The sequence below is a fragment of the Mustelus asterias genome, chromosome 5 (assembly GCF_964213995.1).
Source record: "Mustelus asterias chromosome 5, sMusAst1.hap1.1, whole genome shotgun sequence".
Lineage (NCBI taxonomy): Eukaryota > Metazoa > Chordata > Chondrichthyes > Carcharhiniformes > Triakidae > Mustelus > Mustelus asterias.
Window position 1 is genome coordinate 84140237 of NC_135805.1, and position 19151 is coordinate 84159387.

General features: G+C 41.4%; 2 protein-coding genes across 2 annotated transcripts in view; one reads left to right on the forward strand and one right to left on the reverse strand.

Moving 5' to 3' along the window:
• Positions 1-19151, forward strand: part of gckr (glucokinase (hexokinase 4) regulator) — a 72351-nt gene that overhangs the window by 14800 nt on the left and 38400 nt on the right. Inside the window, exons 5-9 of the mRNA XM_078212944.1 lie at positions 4349-4410; positions 4500-4566; positions 6282-6335; positions 8491-8585; positions 13316-13421. Coding sequence (XP_078069070.1) covers positions 4349-4410; positions 4500-4566; positions 6282-6335; positions 8491-8585; positions 13316-13421 — 384 coding nt within the window. The remainder of the gene's footprint in view (positions 1-4348; positions 4411-4499; positions 4567-6281; positions 6336-8490; positions 8586-13315; positions 13422-19151) is intronic.
• LOC144493660 (cerebral cavernous malformations protein 2 homolog) overlaps positions 1-19151 on the reverse strand; it is a 440921-nt gene that overhangs the window by 317 nt on the left and 421453 nt on the right. The window lies entirely within an intron of this gene.

Sequence of the window (19151 nt, forward strand, 5' to 3'; positions counted from 1 at the left end):
CTATCTGGCTAGGGAATGAAAAAGGTATGATAACATTCATTTGTGTAGTTATAGACCACCAACTAGTGTAAGGGACTTTGACTTTGCCAAGAAATTACAGAGGGGTGCAAGATTTATTGAGTAATTATGATGGGAGAATTCTTTATCTAAATAAAGACTGGGATAGGAAAAGTGCAAAGGGATAAGCAGTATGTTTCCATCCAATGAGAGGGCAGGCACTGTTGGATCTAGTTCTGGGGAATCAGTTGGCTCAAGTGGATCAGGTATCAATGGGAGAGCATTTAGGGGACAATTATTATTGTACCATAAGATTTAGCTTGGCCATGGAAAAGAACAAGGAACAATCCAGAGCAGGGATAATTAATTGGCAGAAAGCCAACATTGATGGGGTGAGACTGTATCTGAGTCGAGTGAGTTGGAATCAGATGTTGGCTGAAAAGGAAGTGGCTGAATAATGAGCCTCTTCAAAGAAAATATACTACAGGCAGTGTCAAGGGAAAACGTAGGACAAATAAATCTAATATGCCCGGCTAATGAGAGAGATAGAGGTGAGGATGAATAGGAAGAAGTGCATGTGTGACAGATGTCCAAAATACAATGGACAATTGGGCTGAAAAGAGAAGGACCAGAGGTGAATTGGAAAATACTAATAAGAAAAGCAAGGAGCGAGCATGATAGGAGACTGACAGCGAACATAAAGGGAATCCTAAGGTTCTATAAGCATATAAATAATAAGAGGCAGTTAATTGTCTACTTACGGATTTCATAGAGTCATAGAGGTTTACAGCATGGAAACAGGCCCTTCGGCCCAACTTGTCCATGCCGCCCCTTTCTTTAAACCACTAAGCTAATTCCAATTGCCCGCATTTGGCCCATATCCCTCTATACCCATCGTACCCATGTAACTGTCTAAACGCTTTTTAAAAGACAAAATTATACCCGCCTCTACTACTATCTCTGGCAGTTTGTTCCAGACACTCACCACCCTCTGTGTGAAAAAACTGCCCTTCTGGACACTTTTGTATCTCTCCCCTCTCACCTTAAACCTGTGCCCTCTAATTTTAGACTCCCCTACCTTTAGGAAAAGATATTGACTATCTAGCTGATCTGTGCCCCTCATTATTTTATAGACCTCTATAAGATCACCCCTCAGCCTTCTACGCTCCAGAGGAAAAAGTCCCAGTCTATCCAGCCTCTCCTTATAACTCAAACCATCAAGTCCCGGTAGCATCCTAGTAAATCTTTTCTGCACTCTTTCTAGTTTAATAACATGTTTTCTATAATAGGGTGACCGGAACTGTACACAGTACTCCAAGTGTGACCTTACCAATGTCTTGTACAACTTCAACAAGATGTCCCAATTCCTGTATTCAATGTTCTGACCAATGAAACCAAGCATGCTGAATGCCTTCTTCACCATTCCGTCCACCTGTGACTCCACTTTCAAGGAGCTATGAACATGTACCCCTAGATCTCTTTGTTCTGTAACTCTCCCCAATGCCCTACCATTAACTGAGTAAGTCCTGCCCTGGTTCAATCTATCAAAATGAATAACCTCGCATTTATCTAAATTAAACTCCATCTGCCATTCGTCAGCCCACTGGCCCAATTGATCAAGATCCCGTTGCAATCAGAGATAACTTTATTCACTGTCCACTATGCCACCAATCTTGGTGTCATCTGCAAACTTACTAACCATGCCCCCTATATTCTCATCCAAATCATTAATACAATTGACAAATAAGAGTGGACCCAGCACTGATCCCTGAGGCACACCGCTGGTCACAGGCCTCCAGTTTGAAAAACAACCCTCTTCAACCACCTTCTGGCTTCTGTCAAGAAGCCAATTTTGTATCCATTTAGCTACCTCACCCTCATCTCCATAGGTTTAAGGGTGGACAGGTTGCCTAGCGCCTTACCCACCTTCCATCATATTGGGAGCAGGACAGTGGTGGGCAGGAAGGTGGTAGGCTAGCCACCTGCTTTGTTTCACATAACCCCCCACCTTCAAATTCTCCATGGGGCCATAAATCCAGCCCCATGTTTTACATAGCATTTGGCGATCCAAGTCTCTGTGTATCCTTATGATTTTTAGTCCACTTCCTAAATAAGTACCTACCCAATCTAACACTACAACAAATCTTTAATTACACCAGCTGGGAGTTTATTCCATGCATCCATTACTCTGTGGAAAATCTCAAATCTTGCATGAGGCTTGCTGATTTCATATTCATGCCTACTAATAATGTACACACCATCAAAATTAAATCATCTACATTGTCTCTCCATTATTAATTCCTATCAGTATTTTAAAAGCCTGAATTATACCTCCTTTCAAACAACCATACAAAATGGATGGATAGAGACCAGCAAGTCTATTGAGCCCATCCCAATCTGATATGTTGAAGTTTCTGCATATCCCCATCCTTCCCTGCCACACCTTCCCCATCACCACCACCTCCACTTAATTGTGCAACCTTCCAAGTAAAGGAAAAACAAAGAAAAAAACAGTTAATTCAAGAAGAAAACTCTGGGAAATTGCTCTCTAAACCCTGAAGGTGCTGTGACAATCTCCAGAATTCTGTGATAATTCGACTACATAAACCTGACATCTTATAAGTCAGCCATCTGCGGAACTTGTGAAACTCTCTTTTGAGTGCTTAGAACAAATCTCCACTGAATGCACTTGTCAACTTATTCCAGACATTGTTGCAATACAAAAAGAATACCTTGTAGCACATAATTTGACTTTTTCCTTTCATAATTCATTTGTCTTCCCTAACCTACTTAACTTGAATAGCTTATTCACATGGGATCTGTCTCATCCTTTCATTCTTTTAATTACCTCAATCAACTCTTCTTGATCTTTCTGAAGGAAAAAAGCCTCAGTTCTCTTAGTTTGTTCTGATAATTGAAGGTCCTTGAACTAAGTATCAATGTAATGGTTCTCCTCTGACCCTCAATAGGATTTCTATATTTCCTCATGAGTCAATCATCTTTCTTTTCATATACAGACTCTCAAAAAATTGAAATTATTTTTATGAAGTCCTAGGTCCTGAAATTATGTTTATCAGCTGTCTCCAAATGCATTTCAATAAACCAATAGCCTGCTGATGAATTGCATAAGATTAGAAGATGTGTACATAAGGATACAGAAAATTTCGCTTGAAATGCAGCCTAAAATATGATTGGTCTTTCCAATAACCATTGCAGATCAGCAGGATGTATTTCTCTTAACAATTAAAAATTTCTCATAGCTGATTTTTACTGCCCACCTTTGTGAAGCACATATCTTCATCACATCATATTTTCAATGTATGTGACTTTGCATTTATATTTGTTAAAGTTATTCTGCTATTCTTTAAACATGATTATTATGCCGAGGAAGTTGATTAGCTAGTCAGGGATATCTATGATATAGTAAAGTTTGTTATATACCTCGCACACTCCATTCAATGACACTCTGATAACTGCACACTTCTGTCAATTGATGATCAACATTCTGAACTGATATATTCTAAGGGAAATTTGCTTAGCTCTGAATTTCTATTGTCAAAACCAGTGAAGACTGACTCGTGAGGGAATATACGTGCTGCTGCTGCCTTCTGTTCATTTAGGTGGTTGACTATGGAGAAACAGGGAAAGTGACTGCCATCCCCTGTTTCTCACATGAAAGACAGGCAATTGAAAGTTGGGTGGACTACCTTGGACGTCCATGGCCTGTCTAATATAATCTTCAGGAGGGCCTGTAGTCCACCCGTCTTCCTGAAACAAGTAGAAGGCTACTTAAATATACAAATAAGAGTCCTGTAATGACTTCCATGCAGAAAGCCATTAAAAAAAAGTGTAAAGCAAACAATTTTGGAAACTGTCAGGGAGGGGAGCTTGTTGATCAGATTTTCTATTGCCTTGAATCAACCAGGCTATGATTAGATGATTCTATAGCTCATTTATTAAAATGGTTCAGTTGCCATCGAGTTTTAGCAATAATCTCTTTTATACTTATTATCTACAGCCCCAAATCAGTCATTTCACAATTTGACCTGCATATTATTTTCAGCATTTATTCTGTAAACCGATTAAAATTGAGTGTTCTGAATCAATGCCAATCTTCTATCACTGAACTGACTAATAGATTAGTGGCAGAGAATTGAAAGCTGGTTGATACCTCCTTGCCCTTTCTGGCTCGGGGCATGTGGCTTAGTGAGAGAAAAGCAGGAAAAACTAAAGGTTAATGCCTATTGACGACACTAATTATTTATTTACTTCATGGTTCTTAACATGTTTGTTAGGAATGTTGTGTTGTAGGCCACGTTAAAGTGATCTAATCCATCTTTATTGGTTTCAGTCTTCCTTCAACAATTTGTTCAAAACAGCAAGCTATGGTTACATTATTGCTGGGGGAGACAAGTAAGTGTGAACTATGAAATATAGGATTTGTATTTATATGAAGTGCTTCCACAAAAAAAAATCTTATTTTGTTTTTGTATGATCTGCAGAGCACTAATAACCTCTCAGGAACTACCTGAGGATAATCCAGAGGCAGGAATTAAAATGTTAAACAAAGTAAGTCTGACTGTAATGATGTATTCTTCACCTAGCTATGTTATAATTGAACATAGAACATAGAACATAGAACAGTACAGCACAGAACAGGCCCTTCGGCCCACGATGTTGTGCCAAGCTTTATCTGAAACCAAGATCAAGCTATCCCACTCCCTATCATCCTGGTGTGCTCCATGTGCCTATCCAATAACCGCTTAAATGTTCCTAAAGTGTCTGACTCCACTATCACTGCAGGCAGTCCATTCCACACCCCAACCACTCTCTGCGTAAAGAACCTACCTCTGATATCCTTCCTATATCTCCCACCATGAACCCTATAGTTATGCCCCCTTGTAATAGCTCCATCCACCCGAGGAAATAGTCTTTGAACGTTCACTCTATCTATCCCCTTCATCATTTTATAAACCTCTATTAAGTCTCCCCTCAGCCTCCTCCGCTCCAGAGAGAACAGCCCTAGCTCCCTCAACCTTTCCTCATAAGACCTACCCTCCAAACCAGGCAGCATCCTGGTAAATCTCCTCTGCACTCTATCCAGTGCTTCCACATCCTTCTTATAGTGAGGTGACCAGAACTGCACACAATATTCCAAATGTGGTCTCACCAAGGTCCTGTACAGTTGCAGCATAACCCCACGGCTCTTAAACTCCAACCCCCTGTTAATAAAAGCTAACACACTATAGGCCTTCTTCACAGCTCTATCCACTTGAGTGGCAACCTTTAGAGATCTGTGGATATGGACCCCAAGATCTCTCTGTTCCTCCAGTCTTCAGAACCCTACCTATGACCCTGTAATCCACATTTAAATTAGTCCTACCAAAATGAATCACCTCACATTTATCAGGGTTAAACTCCATTTGCCATTTTTCAGCCCAGCTTTGCATCCTATCTATGTCTCTTTGCAGCCTACAACAGCCCTCCACCTCATCCACTACTCCACCAATCTTGGTGTCATCAGCAAATTTACTGATCCACCCTTCAGCCCCCTCCTCTAAGTCATTAATAAAAATCACAAAGAGCAGAGGACCAAGCACTGATCCCGTGGCACTCCGCTAGCAACCTGCCTCCAGTCCGAAAATTTTCCATCCACTACCACCCTCTGTCTTCGATCAGATAACCAGTTACCTATCCAATCGACCAACTTTCCCTCTATCCCACACTTCCTCACTTTCATTTGCATCATATATGATTGCATAAGTTTATTACTCTGCAGTTTTCTTCAGATTTAAAATGAAATTCCACAGTAGATTATGTCATGTGTTGCATTTAAGGAATCCATTTATGGTTCCTTTATTTGTGCCTTCATAATATTTTGGGAATTACCTTTGACCGTTGACCAAAAATTGGGCAGAATTTTTCCGAATGAACTTAGGTACAAATAAAATTACTTATACTTTCAAACAAAAAATGTATTTCCACCGCTACTGATTTTTATATTTGTGTTCTTTTGAGGCAGTAGATCTTTCCTTTGTGGGTAGTCTTAGAAGACTGATTGCGAATCAGTATCTCATTTTATATCTTTCAATTTTTATTTCCATTACTACTCAAAAGCACCTGCTATTTTCACACCAAGAATGTAGTAGAACATTATGCTTTGAAAATCAGTTCCTAAGTGTTATATTGTTAGCGGCATATTTTTTAAATTAATAGTGAGAAGGCACAGTACAGTTAATGATGAGAAACGTCTTACTTTTATTAAATGAAATGCTTGTTTGTAGATTTCAGAAAGGAAAAATAAAGTAATGTTCATTGGAATTTCGTGTGGATTGTCGGTAAGTGTAGTGGAATTCATATATAATTTCAAATTGAGTGTTTACTGTCATTGTTCTTTTCATGTGGCATATGCTCTGCACCAGTTATTCCAAGCTTAATATAAATATATATTTTAAAAAACCAATGCGATAAACTTTCGTCATCCTACAGATCAGTTGGATTACCGAAAACCGTGATCTACAATGGGTGGGTGATTGACTGCACGAGATTATTGTTTAGGCAGTGAAGATCAAACTAACTCTCCAGTATATATTCACATTTCAACTTCCATTTAGAATTTCTCTCACATAGCCGAGCCCACCCACACACTTGTCATTTGTGAAAATGATTAATCACCCTCATAAATAACTTATTATCTGATGTTCCAATCTATGACTAAATCGCTAAGAGACATGGGTGATGTTGTGGTTGAGGCAAAATATTACATTGTTTATTGCATTCTGTCACCCCAGTACTGAAAGCATCATTAGGTCTTTTGACAGTAAATTCTCTCCCCTTTCCCATTGCCAATAGGATTTGCTTTGTAGTGTAAATTATTTAGCACTTAACAGCAATCAACTGTCAATTAATTGTGTGGTGTAATGAAAATCATGAATGTTATTATGATTGAACTTGATAAAGCATGGGAATATAAATTTATCTTCAAACTAACACCAAATATGGTTTATAATTGTATTATTAGTTAACATGTTTGCACATTCATGCAACATTCCTATAATCTCTATTTTAAGGCAGTAACCCATTTAAGAATAGATCTATGCCTTCTGAAAGGGTTAATAATCACATAAGCTGCAAGTTATATCTCAGTCACACAGGGAAAGCAATGAGAAAAACCACAGGTCTTGATTGAAGCAGACCCAGATAAGAATCAAGGACCATTCAATTGAACAATGTGCAGCTACAGCTCATGTTTGTCCATTAGAACAAGGAATAGTGAAAATGAGAGAGACGGGAGACTGATATACCATTGGTCAGACATGTAGCTATCATTGCTTGGTGATATTATAATTATGATGTGGAGATGCCGGCGTTGGACTGGGGTGAACACAGTAAGAAGTCTCAAGACACCAGGTTAAAGTCCAACAGGTTTGTTTGGTAGTAAATACCATAAGCTTTCGGAGCGCTGCTTATTGTAACTTGATTTCCGTGTCTCTGTGCACTGTTTGAGAGCACATTTCCACTCCATCTGACGAAGGAGCAGCGCTCCGAAAGCTTATGGTATTTACTACCAAATAAACCTGTGGGACTTTAACCTGGTGTCGTGAGACTTCTTACTATATTATAATTAGGCAGACGTACACAAATTGTAATTGGACAACTATACCTTATGTATGCATGATGTAAACCTAATCGATAGTAATGAGTGGATATAGATATAACTTCTGTGCAAATATAAATCTTTAATTGGTATATGCTAATTTCTTGTAACTGGATCTTAACTATAAATGACTGTTGAATTCCTGGATTGAGGCTTTTTCCTGGTGCACCACTAGTTGGAGCACTGGGACTGGTCCTTACTGTACAGTTCATAATAAAGGCTTTGTCTGAAACTCCAAGAGCCATTGTCTAGTTTTCTGAGAGTGAGAGTGAAATACATTATAGCTGAATAACTGCATTTTTCTCCCTAACACCTTCATTAAGGCAGTGAACAAAGAATGTAAACATAAAGAGTTAACTTTTTCATTACTAACAGCACACCACAATTCCAACCAATCAAGATTTAGGAAGGTATGAGGAGTTCACAAGTGTTTTGCCAGACTTCAAACAAACTTTGGGCCTATTGGTATTTTCTAATATGCCTTAAGTCTTCTTTAGCAGGGTGTTTCCATGATCCATAAAAGATCAAAGGAGAAGTCGCAGGAAGCATGGGTAGGATATTGAGATACAATATTGTCACCACAGTTCACACTCTCGCTTACTGTGAGCAGGGACATGGAATCACTTCCATACTTAATGTAGTACAATAAGAAACTATATTTGTCATCACACAGTTCTTATTGCTGACTTGTGGCATGAAGCTAATGTTTAAAATAATACAATTAAGGAATGGGGGTCAGCAGCTTAAGTTTCTGGTATCTCAGGCTTATCATGGTTTAGCATGGTGGTAATCTACTTTTATTTTAAGGTCGCATGACATACTGTTCTTGCTTGCAGGCTCCATTTGTAGCTGGTCAGCTGGATGTCTGCATGAACAACCTAGACAAGTTCATCCCTGTTCTAGTGGGGTTCAATCCAATTAATATGGCAAGGTAAGAAATACCCATGAGCTAATATCAACCCAGTTATTCTAGGCTATTGTAATGTACTCGGGACCTGATTTTTCTGTATCTTCAATGAAAACTGCACGCTTCCATGTAAGGATCCTAGATTGCTCTTCTATAATGTCAGACAGCAATTATGCAGCTGTAGCTAACAGTATCTCGTTCATGAATGTATTTCCATCATTACTAACTGTCTTCTACACTTCTAACAACTTACATCTGCTAGATGTGCTTACATTAAGGGTATTTGCCAATATATTCTAACGTGCTGGGAAGGAGAATAGACAGAGGCAGGAGATGGAGGGAATGGGTAGGATGGGAGCTGGGGCGAAATCTTAGCAAAAATGGACAAAGTGTCAGGCTCTGACTGAAAACAAGTCTGGGGGTGGTGGGAGGGGAGGGGTTTTGGATTTTATGGAACCAGGAAGAGTGGGAAATGTGGCGGGCAATGTGACTTAATTAGGTGGAAGCTGATACTTTGCGTTCCTTATGGCAGGTTCAAATTTAGTGATGAACACATGTTTGTAGCAGGTTGGATCTCATACCATCTCATGGCAGGGTTCCTGCTTGCATGTCATGAGCATTCATTATGGTAAAATCCTTTGTAAAATAATTCTACCTTCATGATAAAGTCAGTGGTGCATGAGACTCTTGTGGCATGGTCCTTTAAAGTAGGCGTGTAACCAGTCAAGTTGGTCTACTTGCTTCTGAGGTCAGCAGTTTTCCTCATTAAATTCTGTGGTACAAAGAGGGAAGCAGTGAATGGTAGCTTGCCTGGAGGCTGGGGATCAGCAAGGGTAAATCAGTGGAGAGGGGAGATTAGGCGGTTGAGAATATTTTGCTTTGATTTCATTTATTATTGTCATATGTCACAGTGAAAAGTATTGTTTCTTGAGTGCTCATAGAGAAGGAAAGGAGAGAGTGCAGAATGTAGTGTTACAGTTATAGCTAGGATGTAGAGAAAAATCAACTTAATGCAAGGTAGGTCCATTCAAAAGTCTGATGGCAGCAGGGAAGAAGCTGTTCTTGAGTCGGTTGGTACGTGACCTCAGACTTTTGTATTTGTTTCCCGATGGAAGAAGGTGGAAGAGAGAATGTCCGGGGTGCATGGGATCCTTAATCACGCTGGCTGCTTTGCCAAGGCAGCGGGAAGTGTAGACAGAGTCAATGCATGGGAGGTTGGTTTGTGTGATGGATTGGGCTACATTCACGACCTTTGAGAGTCATAGAATCATAGAGTCATAGAAGTTTACAGCATGGAAACAGGCCCTTAGGCCCAACTTGTCCATGCCGCCCTTTTTTCTTAAACCCCTAAGCTAATCCCAATTGCCTGCTTTTGTCCCGTATCCCTCTATACCCACCATACTCATGTAACTATCTAAATGCTTTTTAAAAGATAAAATTGTACCCCCTCTACTATTACCTCTGGCAGCTTGTTACAGACACTCACCACCCTCTGTGTGAAAAAATTGCCCCTCTGGACACTTTTGTATTTCTCCCCTCTCACCTTAAACCTATGCCTTCTAGTTTTAGACTCCCCTACCTTTGGGAAAAGATACTGACTATCGAGCTGATCTGTGCCCCTCATTATTTTATTGACCTCTATCAGGTCACCCCTCAGCCTCCTACACTCCAGAGAAAAAAGTCCCAGTCTATTCAGCCTCTCCTTATAACTCAATCCATCAAGTCCCGGTAGCATCCGAGTAAATCTTTTCTGCATTCTTTCTAGTTTAATAATATCCTTTCTATAATAGGGTGACCAGAATTGCACACAGTATTCCAAGTGTGGCCTTACCAATGTCTTGTACAACTTTTAACTAGTTTCTTGCGGTCTTGGGCAGAACAGAAGCCATACCAAGCTGTGATATAACCAGAAAGAATGCTTTCTATGGTGCATGGAGGAGTGAGTGGAAGAAGGATCCAAGAGAGGACAGAGGGTGAAGTCTAGGGCATAAAGGAGCGAAGTGGAGAGGTCTCTGTCGAGTTCTCGGTTTAAGATACCCTCAGCAAATAATGGTGATGCATATTAAGGCAATGTAATCTGAAATACTTGCAAGTGAAATTTAAATTTGGATGACATCTGTGCCACCTTTGTGTTTTCAATAAACATTATGTTAATTGCAATGTATTGGGGTGGGAGAGTGGAGGCTGTGATGAAGAGTCTCGGTTTGTGCGGAAGGCTTTTGTATAGCCTGTCTGTACCTGCTGCATTGTTTGCTGATGACAGTGAAGCTTGCTTGTCTCATGATTGCACATGTCTCCCATGCACTCTGCTGGCACTTAAGAGAGAGGAGGTGGTGCCCACTTCCTGATCTGCCATCAAGAACAGTATCCAAAATTCTGACCCATGATTTTATCTTTCTTGAAACATCAACATTGAACCAATTACCTAATTTATTTGATCATCAATATTTTCTACCTAATAGAAATATACCACGTTCAACAGGTTCATTTTTAATCACTATGATAATTCCAATTTTGCTACTAGTATCATTAACAGGAGCAAACTAATTTGTTCTTGTCACAATAAACATTAAACTCTAGATAAGGTCAGTTTTGTAAGATAACAACTAGACAAGAGTGTATTCATGAAAAAAGAAATGTTGTTAAAAGTGTGAGCTAATTAAATAAGAACAAATTCCACAATGTTGTCTCACAGAGTTCAGGCTTCATTCACAGTGAGAAGTATACTAAACCAAGGGTAACATCAGATATCAGAATAATCCTCCTCCAATACTTCCCCACTATTCTCAGCTGGGAGGAACTGCCCTCTCCAGTCACAGGGAGTGAATGATCTGCAATGGCTTCTCTTCCCACTCCCTCACCCCATTAGCTCCAGTGTCCCTCAAGGATTTATCCTTGGCCTCTTCCTATTTTCCATCCTACCTCTTGGCTACAACATCTGAAAACCGGAGGCCAATTCTATAAGTATTTCGCTGCCACCCAGCTCTATTTCACCATCACTTCTCCGACCTCTCCACTTTCTCTGATTTGTCACGTTATTTGTCTCTAACTATATATTGAGGAAACCAAAATCACTGTTTTCGATTCCTGCCACAAACATTGTGCCCTAAATATTGACTCCATCCCTCTTCTTTGCCATTGTCTAAGGCTGAACCAGACTGTTTGCAACTTTATTGTCATATTTAATCCTGAGGTGAACTTACAACCATATATCAGCATAATCACTAAGGACAGAATCTTCTGCTCTCAGGGGGTGCCTTGTGCACTGCCTGGAAAAAAAGCGGCAAGATACCCACACTGAGGAGGAAGGCCCCCATATCTTCTGTCCATTAGGCTATTAAGTGGACAGCAGCAGTCCTTCTGCCCAACCGAGAATCCTGGAAGACAAATCAGAAGCTCTTGTGCACAGCCCTGCCATGAAGGAAGCCCTGGATGCTGCCAAAACAACATCCTCAACAATCACATAGCGATCCAAGGCAAAACGTTGTGGAGGGGTGCTATCTCACGGTGGGGGGAGGGGGACGCAGAGATAGCAGCTCCATAGGGAAAGGTCAAACCTGGGCCCTCCTGCCCAGAGCTAGTGGAGGTGGAAAGGCAGAAGATTCTGGCCTAAGACCACCATAACATCATATGCTGCATATCACTCAATCACAAGACTGCCTACTTCCACCTCGCAACATCAACTTTTTTCCTCCTGTCTCAGGCAATTTGCCGCTAACACTCAATTATGCCTTTATTGCCTCTAAACTGAACTATTCCATTGCTCTCCAGGTCAGTCTTCCATCTTCAAAAATGTAACTTCATTTAAAACTCTGTGGTCCATATTCAAACTTGCATTATGTCCAATTCATCCATTACCTCAGTGTTAACTGAGCTACATTGGCTCCAAGTCCAGCAATGCCTCGATTTTAAAGTTTTCACCCTGGTTTTCAAATCCTCCATGGCTTTGCCCTTCCTATCCCTGTCACTCCCTCCAGTCCCACCACCTTCTGCAATCTCTCTGCTTTTCAATCTGCGACCTCTTGCACATCCTCAGTTTTATCACTCCACCACTGGTGACCAATCCTTGAGCTGCTGTATCCTAATTCCCTCTCTAATTCTCAGCCTCTCGATCTTTCTGTTGTCTATTAAGACACTCCTTAAAAACAGCACTTTGACCAAATATCTCCTGACATAAATGCAAGATGTTGTTGTTGAAGTGCCCTGCCCCATATTTGTCAATGTTATAGTTCAGTCCATTCCAGGCAACGTGTGGGCATCAATTTTTCTCATCATAGAATCATAGAATCCTACAGTGCAGAAGGAGGCCATTTGGCCCATCGAGTCTGCACCGACAACAATCCCACCCAGGCCCTATCCCCATAACCCCATGCATTTACCCTAACCAGTCCCCCTGACATTAAGGGGCAATTTAGCACGGCCAATCCACCTAACCGGTACATCTTTGGACTGTGGGAGGAAACCGGAGAATGCGGAGGAAACCCATGCAGACATGGGGAGAACATTGCAAATTCCACACAGACAGTGACCCAAGCCGGGAATCGAAGCCGGGTCCCTGGCACTGTGAGGCAGCAGTGCTAACCACCGTGCCACCTTGCTGCACATGGAGCACAATCGTGAAAATATTGTTTATCAGATTGGTTTCAAGTTTGAATGCTGTCAAAAGAATAATGGTGAATGGATCACATGAAATATGTGCTGGACTTTGAATGCATATATTGACAAAGAAAGTTGTTTTACATTGCCTTTTGAAGATCTGATAAAATCGAGGGATGGCACTCGACATTTCTTCAAGTGGCAGAAAGAATTCAGAAGCTGGGAAAGTTACACAAGGCCTTCGTCATTAACCCTGCTGTTGGGGTAAGTATGTCCTTTCAATGAGTTTTTCTCTTGACAAATTCACTAAAGCTGTTGTTCAGGGAAACTTGTTTCTGGCATTTCAAAAACAAAGCAGCAATAACACCTACCTTCAATCCATTAGAGACTGGAACTAGACAGTTCAAATAACATAAACACCAACAGCAAATTCAGTTAATCGTTCTTCTAAGACAAACAGAAGTTTGGTAGTAGGTGTCATTTATAATTTGGTATTATAGTGCCAAATTAGTTTTCTTACTATTTCTTTGTTTTTCCTGTTATGAAGATGATTGTGTAGACCATCAGATATAGGAGCAGAACTAAGCCATTCAGCCCATCAAGTCTGCTCCGCCATTCAATCATGGCTGATAAATTTCTCAACCCCATTCTTCCAGTTTTTCCCCATAATTGTTGATCCCTTCACCAATCAAGAACCTATCTATCCCTGTCTTAAATATTGTCTTTTCACTGGTTCATATGTTACTGATGAATTGGATGGTGGAATAACCTCTGTTACAGATCCATGAATTCAAATGTTATGGTGATTAGTAACAAAATCAAATCAAATTCTCCTAATAGTTGAAAATAAATGTATAATTATCAATAATGCAATAATGTTGTAAATGCAACATAATTGAGTAGAACTTGAAATATATAATTTTCTTATTTTCACTAATTATTAATATACAGGTACAGTGCTTTAGAATTATCAGGTTATATTTTCCTCTGAGGCATATTTGCCATGGGAAAAATGATGGGGCATGACCTCTGCCCTTTCATTCCCATCAAACTGCATTAGCATCAGCAGTCAAGGTATCTGGGTTAATTGGAATAATATTGTTAGCACATTTTGATTGGGAGCATATCTATTCAGGGACAGAAAATGTGATTCTGCCTAAGGGTTTAAACACCTAGAACAATTTAAAGGCAAAGGCTGGGAGTTTCAGCTCCTGGATTTGACCAAACTTGCCATAAACAGGTCCAGGCAGCGGGTGACCAATGGGGTCATCTGACCTGATTGTCTGCCCCTCTACCACAGCTACAATCATGGCCGGATGTTCCTGAAGATGGAGAATGCAGTGTCCATGGGCACCACTGAAGCCTTCTATGCTCGTTTGGCATCGTAGGGACTGGAGTGTGTTATTGACACTTTTAATCACCTTTTGATTCGATGTTTTAAGCTTCATGTATGCTTTGTTTATGGTTCAGGTGGTTCCCCTTTAAGGGGCTGCCCTTCTTGCATTGTCCCTCAGTTTGTTTAATTTAGTTTGTTTGATTTGCTAAAAAGATTGGCTGGGATTTTCCAGCCCCATTCATTGCCGGGATCTCAATTGCGGTCCGACCGAAAGTCAATGTACTTTTGGCAGGCCCGCTGCATCCTCTGTAGCAGGTCGTACCATAACAGGGTCAGAAAATCACAGCCAAAGTCTTGATTGAAAGCAAGAGTGAAAATTATTGCTTAATATGACTCAGAAGCTGCCGAGGAAATGCTGCTGACCTAATGAAAGCAGAGGAGAGAGGCTTCACTTGGCATCAAGTAGCAAAGTTCCTCTAAAGTTAGTGCCCATGCCCAATTGAAGAAGATGGTCAAGACAGTTGGTGCCAGCTCATATTTGGTTGCAAAGTGCCCCTTACAAGCAAGGTAAGAGGAGACAGCTGCATCTTCCAAGATTGCATTGTTCCAAGTCCCGCTGCTATTTATTACTACCTCCTGCCCACTATATTGGAATAGCTAACCAGTCATGGCAGGGTAGGGCCTCTTTTTGTCCCCAGCCTTCAACAGCAAGAGTTCTTCACTCATTGTATAGATCTAGTCTACGGTGGACCTCACATGCTATGGAAGTACTCAGTGCCCCAGTACAGTCTGCACACACGCATTTGGATTTGATCATTTGGATTATGAACTCTTAAAGAAAACCAGCAATAATATAGGAGATATTGCAATTTAATATTCAGTTTGAAAGTGAGAGACTTGGGTTGGAAACAACTGTGTTTAACTTAAGTAAAGGGAATTACAATGAAATGAGCATAGAGTTAGCTAAAGTTAGCTTATTGAATGGCGGAGCAGGCTCAAGGGGCCAGATGGCCCACTCCTGCTCCTACTTCTTATTTATGTTCTTAAAGTGGACTGGGTGGATAGACTAACAGGAAATCTGGGAGCTTTTAAGGAGTCAATTTATGACTCCCAGCAAAAATATATCCCAGGAGGGAGGAAGGATTCTAAGAGAGGGATAAACCAACCGTGATTAACCAAGGAATTTAAGGAGAGTATTAAGTTGGAAAAAAAAGCACATATGGAAATAAAAGTCAGTGATAGACCTGAAGACTGGAATAAATTCAGAATCCAGCAACGGAGGACTAAAAAGACAATAGACAGAAAATAAGAGAGCAAACTAGCGAGGAATATAAAAACTGACAATAAGAGCTTCTTTAAATAAATCAAAAAGAGAAAGGTTAAACTGAACATAGGCCCCTTAGAAAATGAGAGATGGTTTTGGGGAACAAGGAAATTGCAGAGGAGTTGAACAGATATTTTGCATCAATCTTTACAGTGAAAGATACTTGAACATCCCTTTAATAATAAAGAATATGGGGGAGGAATTAAGTATCATCACCATCATTTGAGAAGTAATATTAGACAAACTAATAGGCTAAAGGCAGAGAAACCCCCTGGCCTTGATGGTTTGCACCCTAGGATCCTAAAGAAGTAGCTACAGAAATAGTGGATCCATTGGTTGTCATTTTCCAAAAATCCTTGGATTCTGGAGAAATACTGGAAGATTAGAAAACTGCCAATGTGACACTCCTACTCCAAAAGGGAGGGAGGCAAAACACAGGTAACAATAGGCTGATTAGCCTAACATTTATTGTTGGAAAATGTTGAAATCAATTATAAAGGAAGTAATAGCAGCACATTTGGAAAATCACAATCTAATCAAGCAGAGTCAGCATGGCTTCATGAAAGGGAACTTGTGTCGAAGTTATTAGAGATTTTCCAGGAAGTCTCAACCAGAGTGGATAGAGGGGAACCAGTGGATGTGTTGTATTTGGACTTCCAGAAGGCAGTCGACAAGGTACCTCACAAAAGGTTAAGTCATAAGATAAAAGCCCATTGTGTTGAAGGTAGCATATTGGATGGATAGAGAATTGGCTAATGGGCAAGGAACAATGAGTGGGGATAATGAGTTTTCAGGTTGGTGACCTGTAAACCTGTGGGGTTCCACAGGGATCAGTGCTGGAATCGTAACTGTTTACAATATATATTAATGACTTGGAGGAAGGAAGTGAATGTATTGTAGCCAAATTTACAGACGACACAAAAATAGGTGGAAAGGCAAGTTGTGAGAGGGATACAAACAGTTTACAAAGAGATATTGGTAAGTTAAATAAATGGGCAAAAAGTTGGCAAATGGAGTATAATGTGGGAAAATATAAAGTTGTTCATTTTGAAAGGAAGAACAAAAGAACAGACTATTATTTAAATGGAGAAAAATTGCAAAAAGCTGCAACACAGAGGGATTTGGGGTTACTTGTGCATGAAGCACAGAATGCTAGCACAAAAATGCAGCAGGTAATCGGGAAGGCTAAGGGAATGTTTGCCCTTATTTCAAGGGGATTTGAGTATAAGAGTAGTGAAGTCTTGCTGCCTCTGTACAAGGTACTGGTGAGACCACATCTGGAGTAGTGTGAGCAGTTCTGGTCCCCTTATTTAAGGAAAGGTATTGGCCGGGATTCTCCCCCCAAAAAATCTAAGTGTCCAACATGCGGGAAAATGGGAGTATTTCCTGCTCATTTTTTGGGTGTACTTAGCGGAATGAATCTCTGACACTCTGAGCAATGCAGAATGCCTCAGCGTGATTCCCTCTGATAAGCAGGGGGCAGAGCCTATTCCTGCCTGAGAGGCCGGCAGCATAGTGCTGAGTGGGCCACTGTGCATGCGCCGATCTGTCAGAGCGGAGATCGGTGCATGCGCAATGGCCCCCCCCCCCGCGCATCAGTGGCCTCCGATCACTGGCCAGCCACGCAACCGCCCGATCGCTGGCCTTCCAAACCCCCAACCCTCCAATCGATGGCCTCCCAGACGTCCCAGGGCCAGCCCCTATGTCCCTTCCTCCCCAACCAGCCCCAAACTCCCCACCCCTCCACCCACGCCCCGGCCAGCTCCAACCACCTCGTGACCGGTGTAACGCTGGTCATGAAACTCAGTATAGGCCCGCCACTGGCCTCAATGGCTGCTGTTCCCTCCAGGACGCCTGTTCCCCGTTAGTGGGGAGTAGTCGTAAACGTCATTGGAAGAACCCACTCCTGATGTAGGTGGGGGGAGGGGGGAGGATGTTACTAGCGGACTCGGAGAATACCGTCCCGGGCCCACTAATTATATTGAAATCTTCATTTCAATATGATCACCAGCACTGTGGTGATTTCCGGTGCAGAGCTGATTTTGCTTAAAAAAAATCGTCTGGGAGACTCACGACCGATGTAACGCTGGTCACGAAACTCACTACAGGCCCCCCACTGGTGTCTCCTGGCCCACCTAGCTGCTCGAGCAGTGCAGCAGGCTGGGAGAATCCTGGCCATTATTTAATTGGAAGCAGTTCGGAGAAGGTTCACTAGAATGATCCCTGGTATGGAGGAATTGTCTTATGTCGAAAGGTTAAATAGATTGGGACTCTACTCAGCGGAATTTAGATGAATGAGACGGTGATCTCATTGAAACATAGGATTCTTAAAGAGCTTGATGGGGTAAATGCTGAGAGGATGTTTTCCCTCACGGGAGAGTCCAGAACCAGAGGGCAGAGTCTCAGAATAAAGGGGTGCCAATTTAAGATTGAGATGAGAATAAATTTCTTCTCTGAGGGTTGTGAGTCTTTGGAAATCCTTTCCACAGAGAGCTGTGGGGGCAGAGTCCTTGTGTATCTTTAAGGCTGAGATAGATAGATTTTTGATCAGTAAGGAAATCAACGGTTATGGGGAAAGGGCAGAAAAGTGGACGTGAGGAATGTTGGGTCAGCCATGATCCTATTTAATGGCAGAGCAGGCTTGAGGGGCCAAACAAGCTATTCCTGTTCCTACTTCTTATGGCTTATAGGTCAGGGGGCAGTCATCTCCAATACTAGTTAAAGGGATCTGCTCTAACATAAATCACTGCAAAGGGTTTGGAGACATTTTAATGATAGGTTAGAGTGACAACTTATTATATGTGAACTGATTGTATCTGAAGATTAAATTAGCTTCTGAAATCTTAAGGGGTACTGATAATGCACTTTTTACCAAAATGGGCATCCTCCCAACAATTTGGGTGGCACAGTGGCACAGTGGTTAGCACTGCTGTCTCACAGTGCCAGGGACCCGGGTTCAATTCCAGCCTCAGGTGACTGTCTGTATGGAGTTTGCACATTCTCCCCATGTCTGCGTGGGTTTCCTCCAGCTTCCTCCCACAGTCCAAAGATGTGCAGGTTAGGTTGATTGGTCATAATAAATTGACCCCAGTGTCGGGATTAGCAGGGTAAATATGTGGGGTTACGGAAATAGGGCCTGGGTGGGATTGTGGTCGGTGCAGACTCGATGGGCCAAATGGCCTCCTTCTGCACTGTAGGAATTCTATGATTCTATGAATTCCAGTTTAACTAAAGGAGTAAGACGAGCAGCAACTGAAGGAAAGAGCATTGAGAAGTAATGAGACCAATTAGCAGAGAGTATGCAAGACTAGCTAACAGGAAGAATGGGAGACTG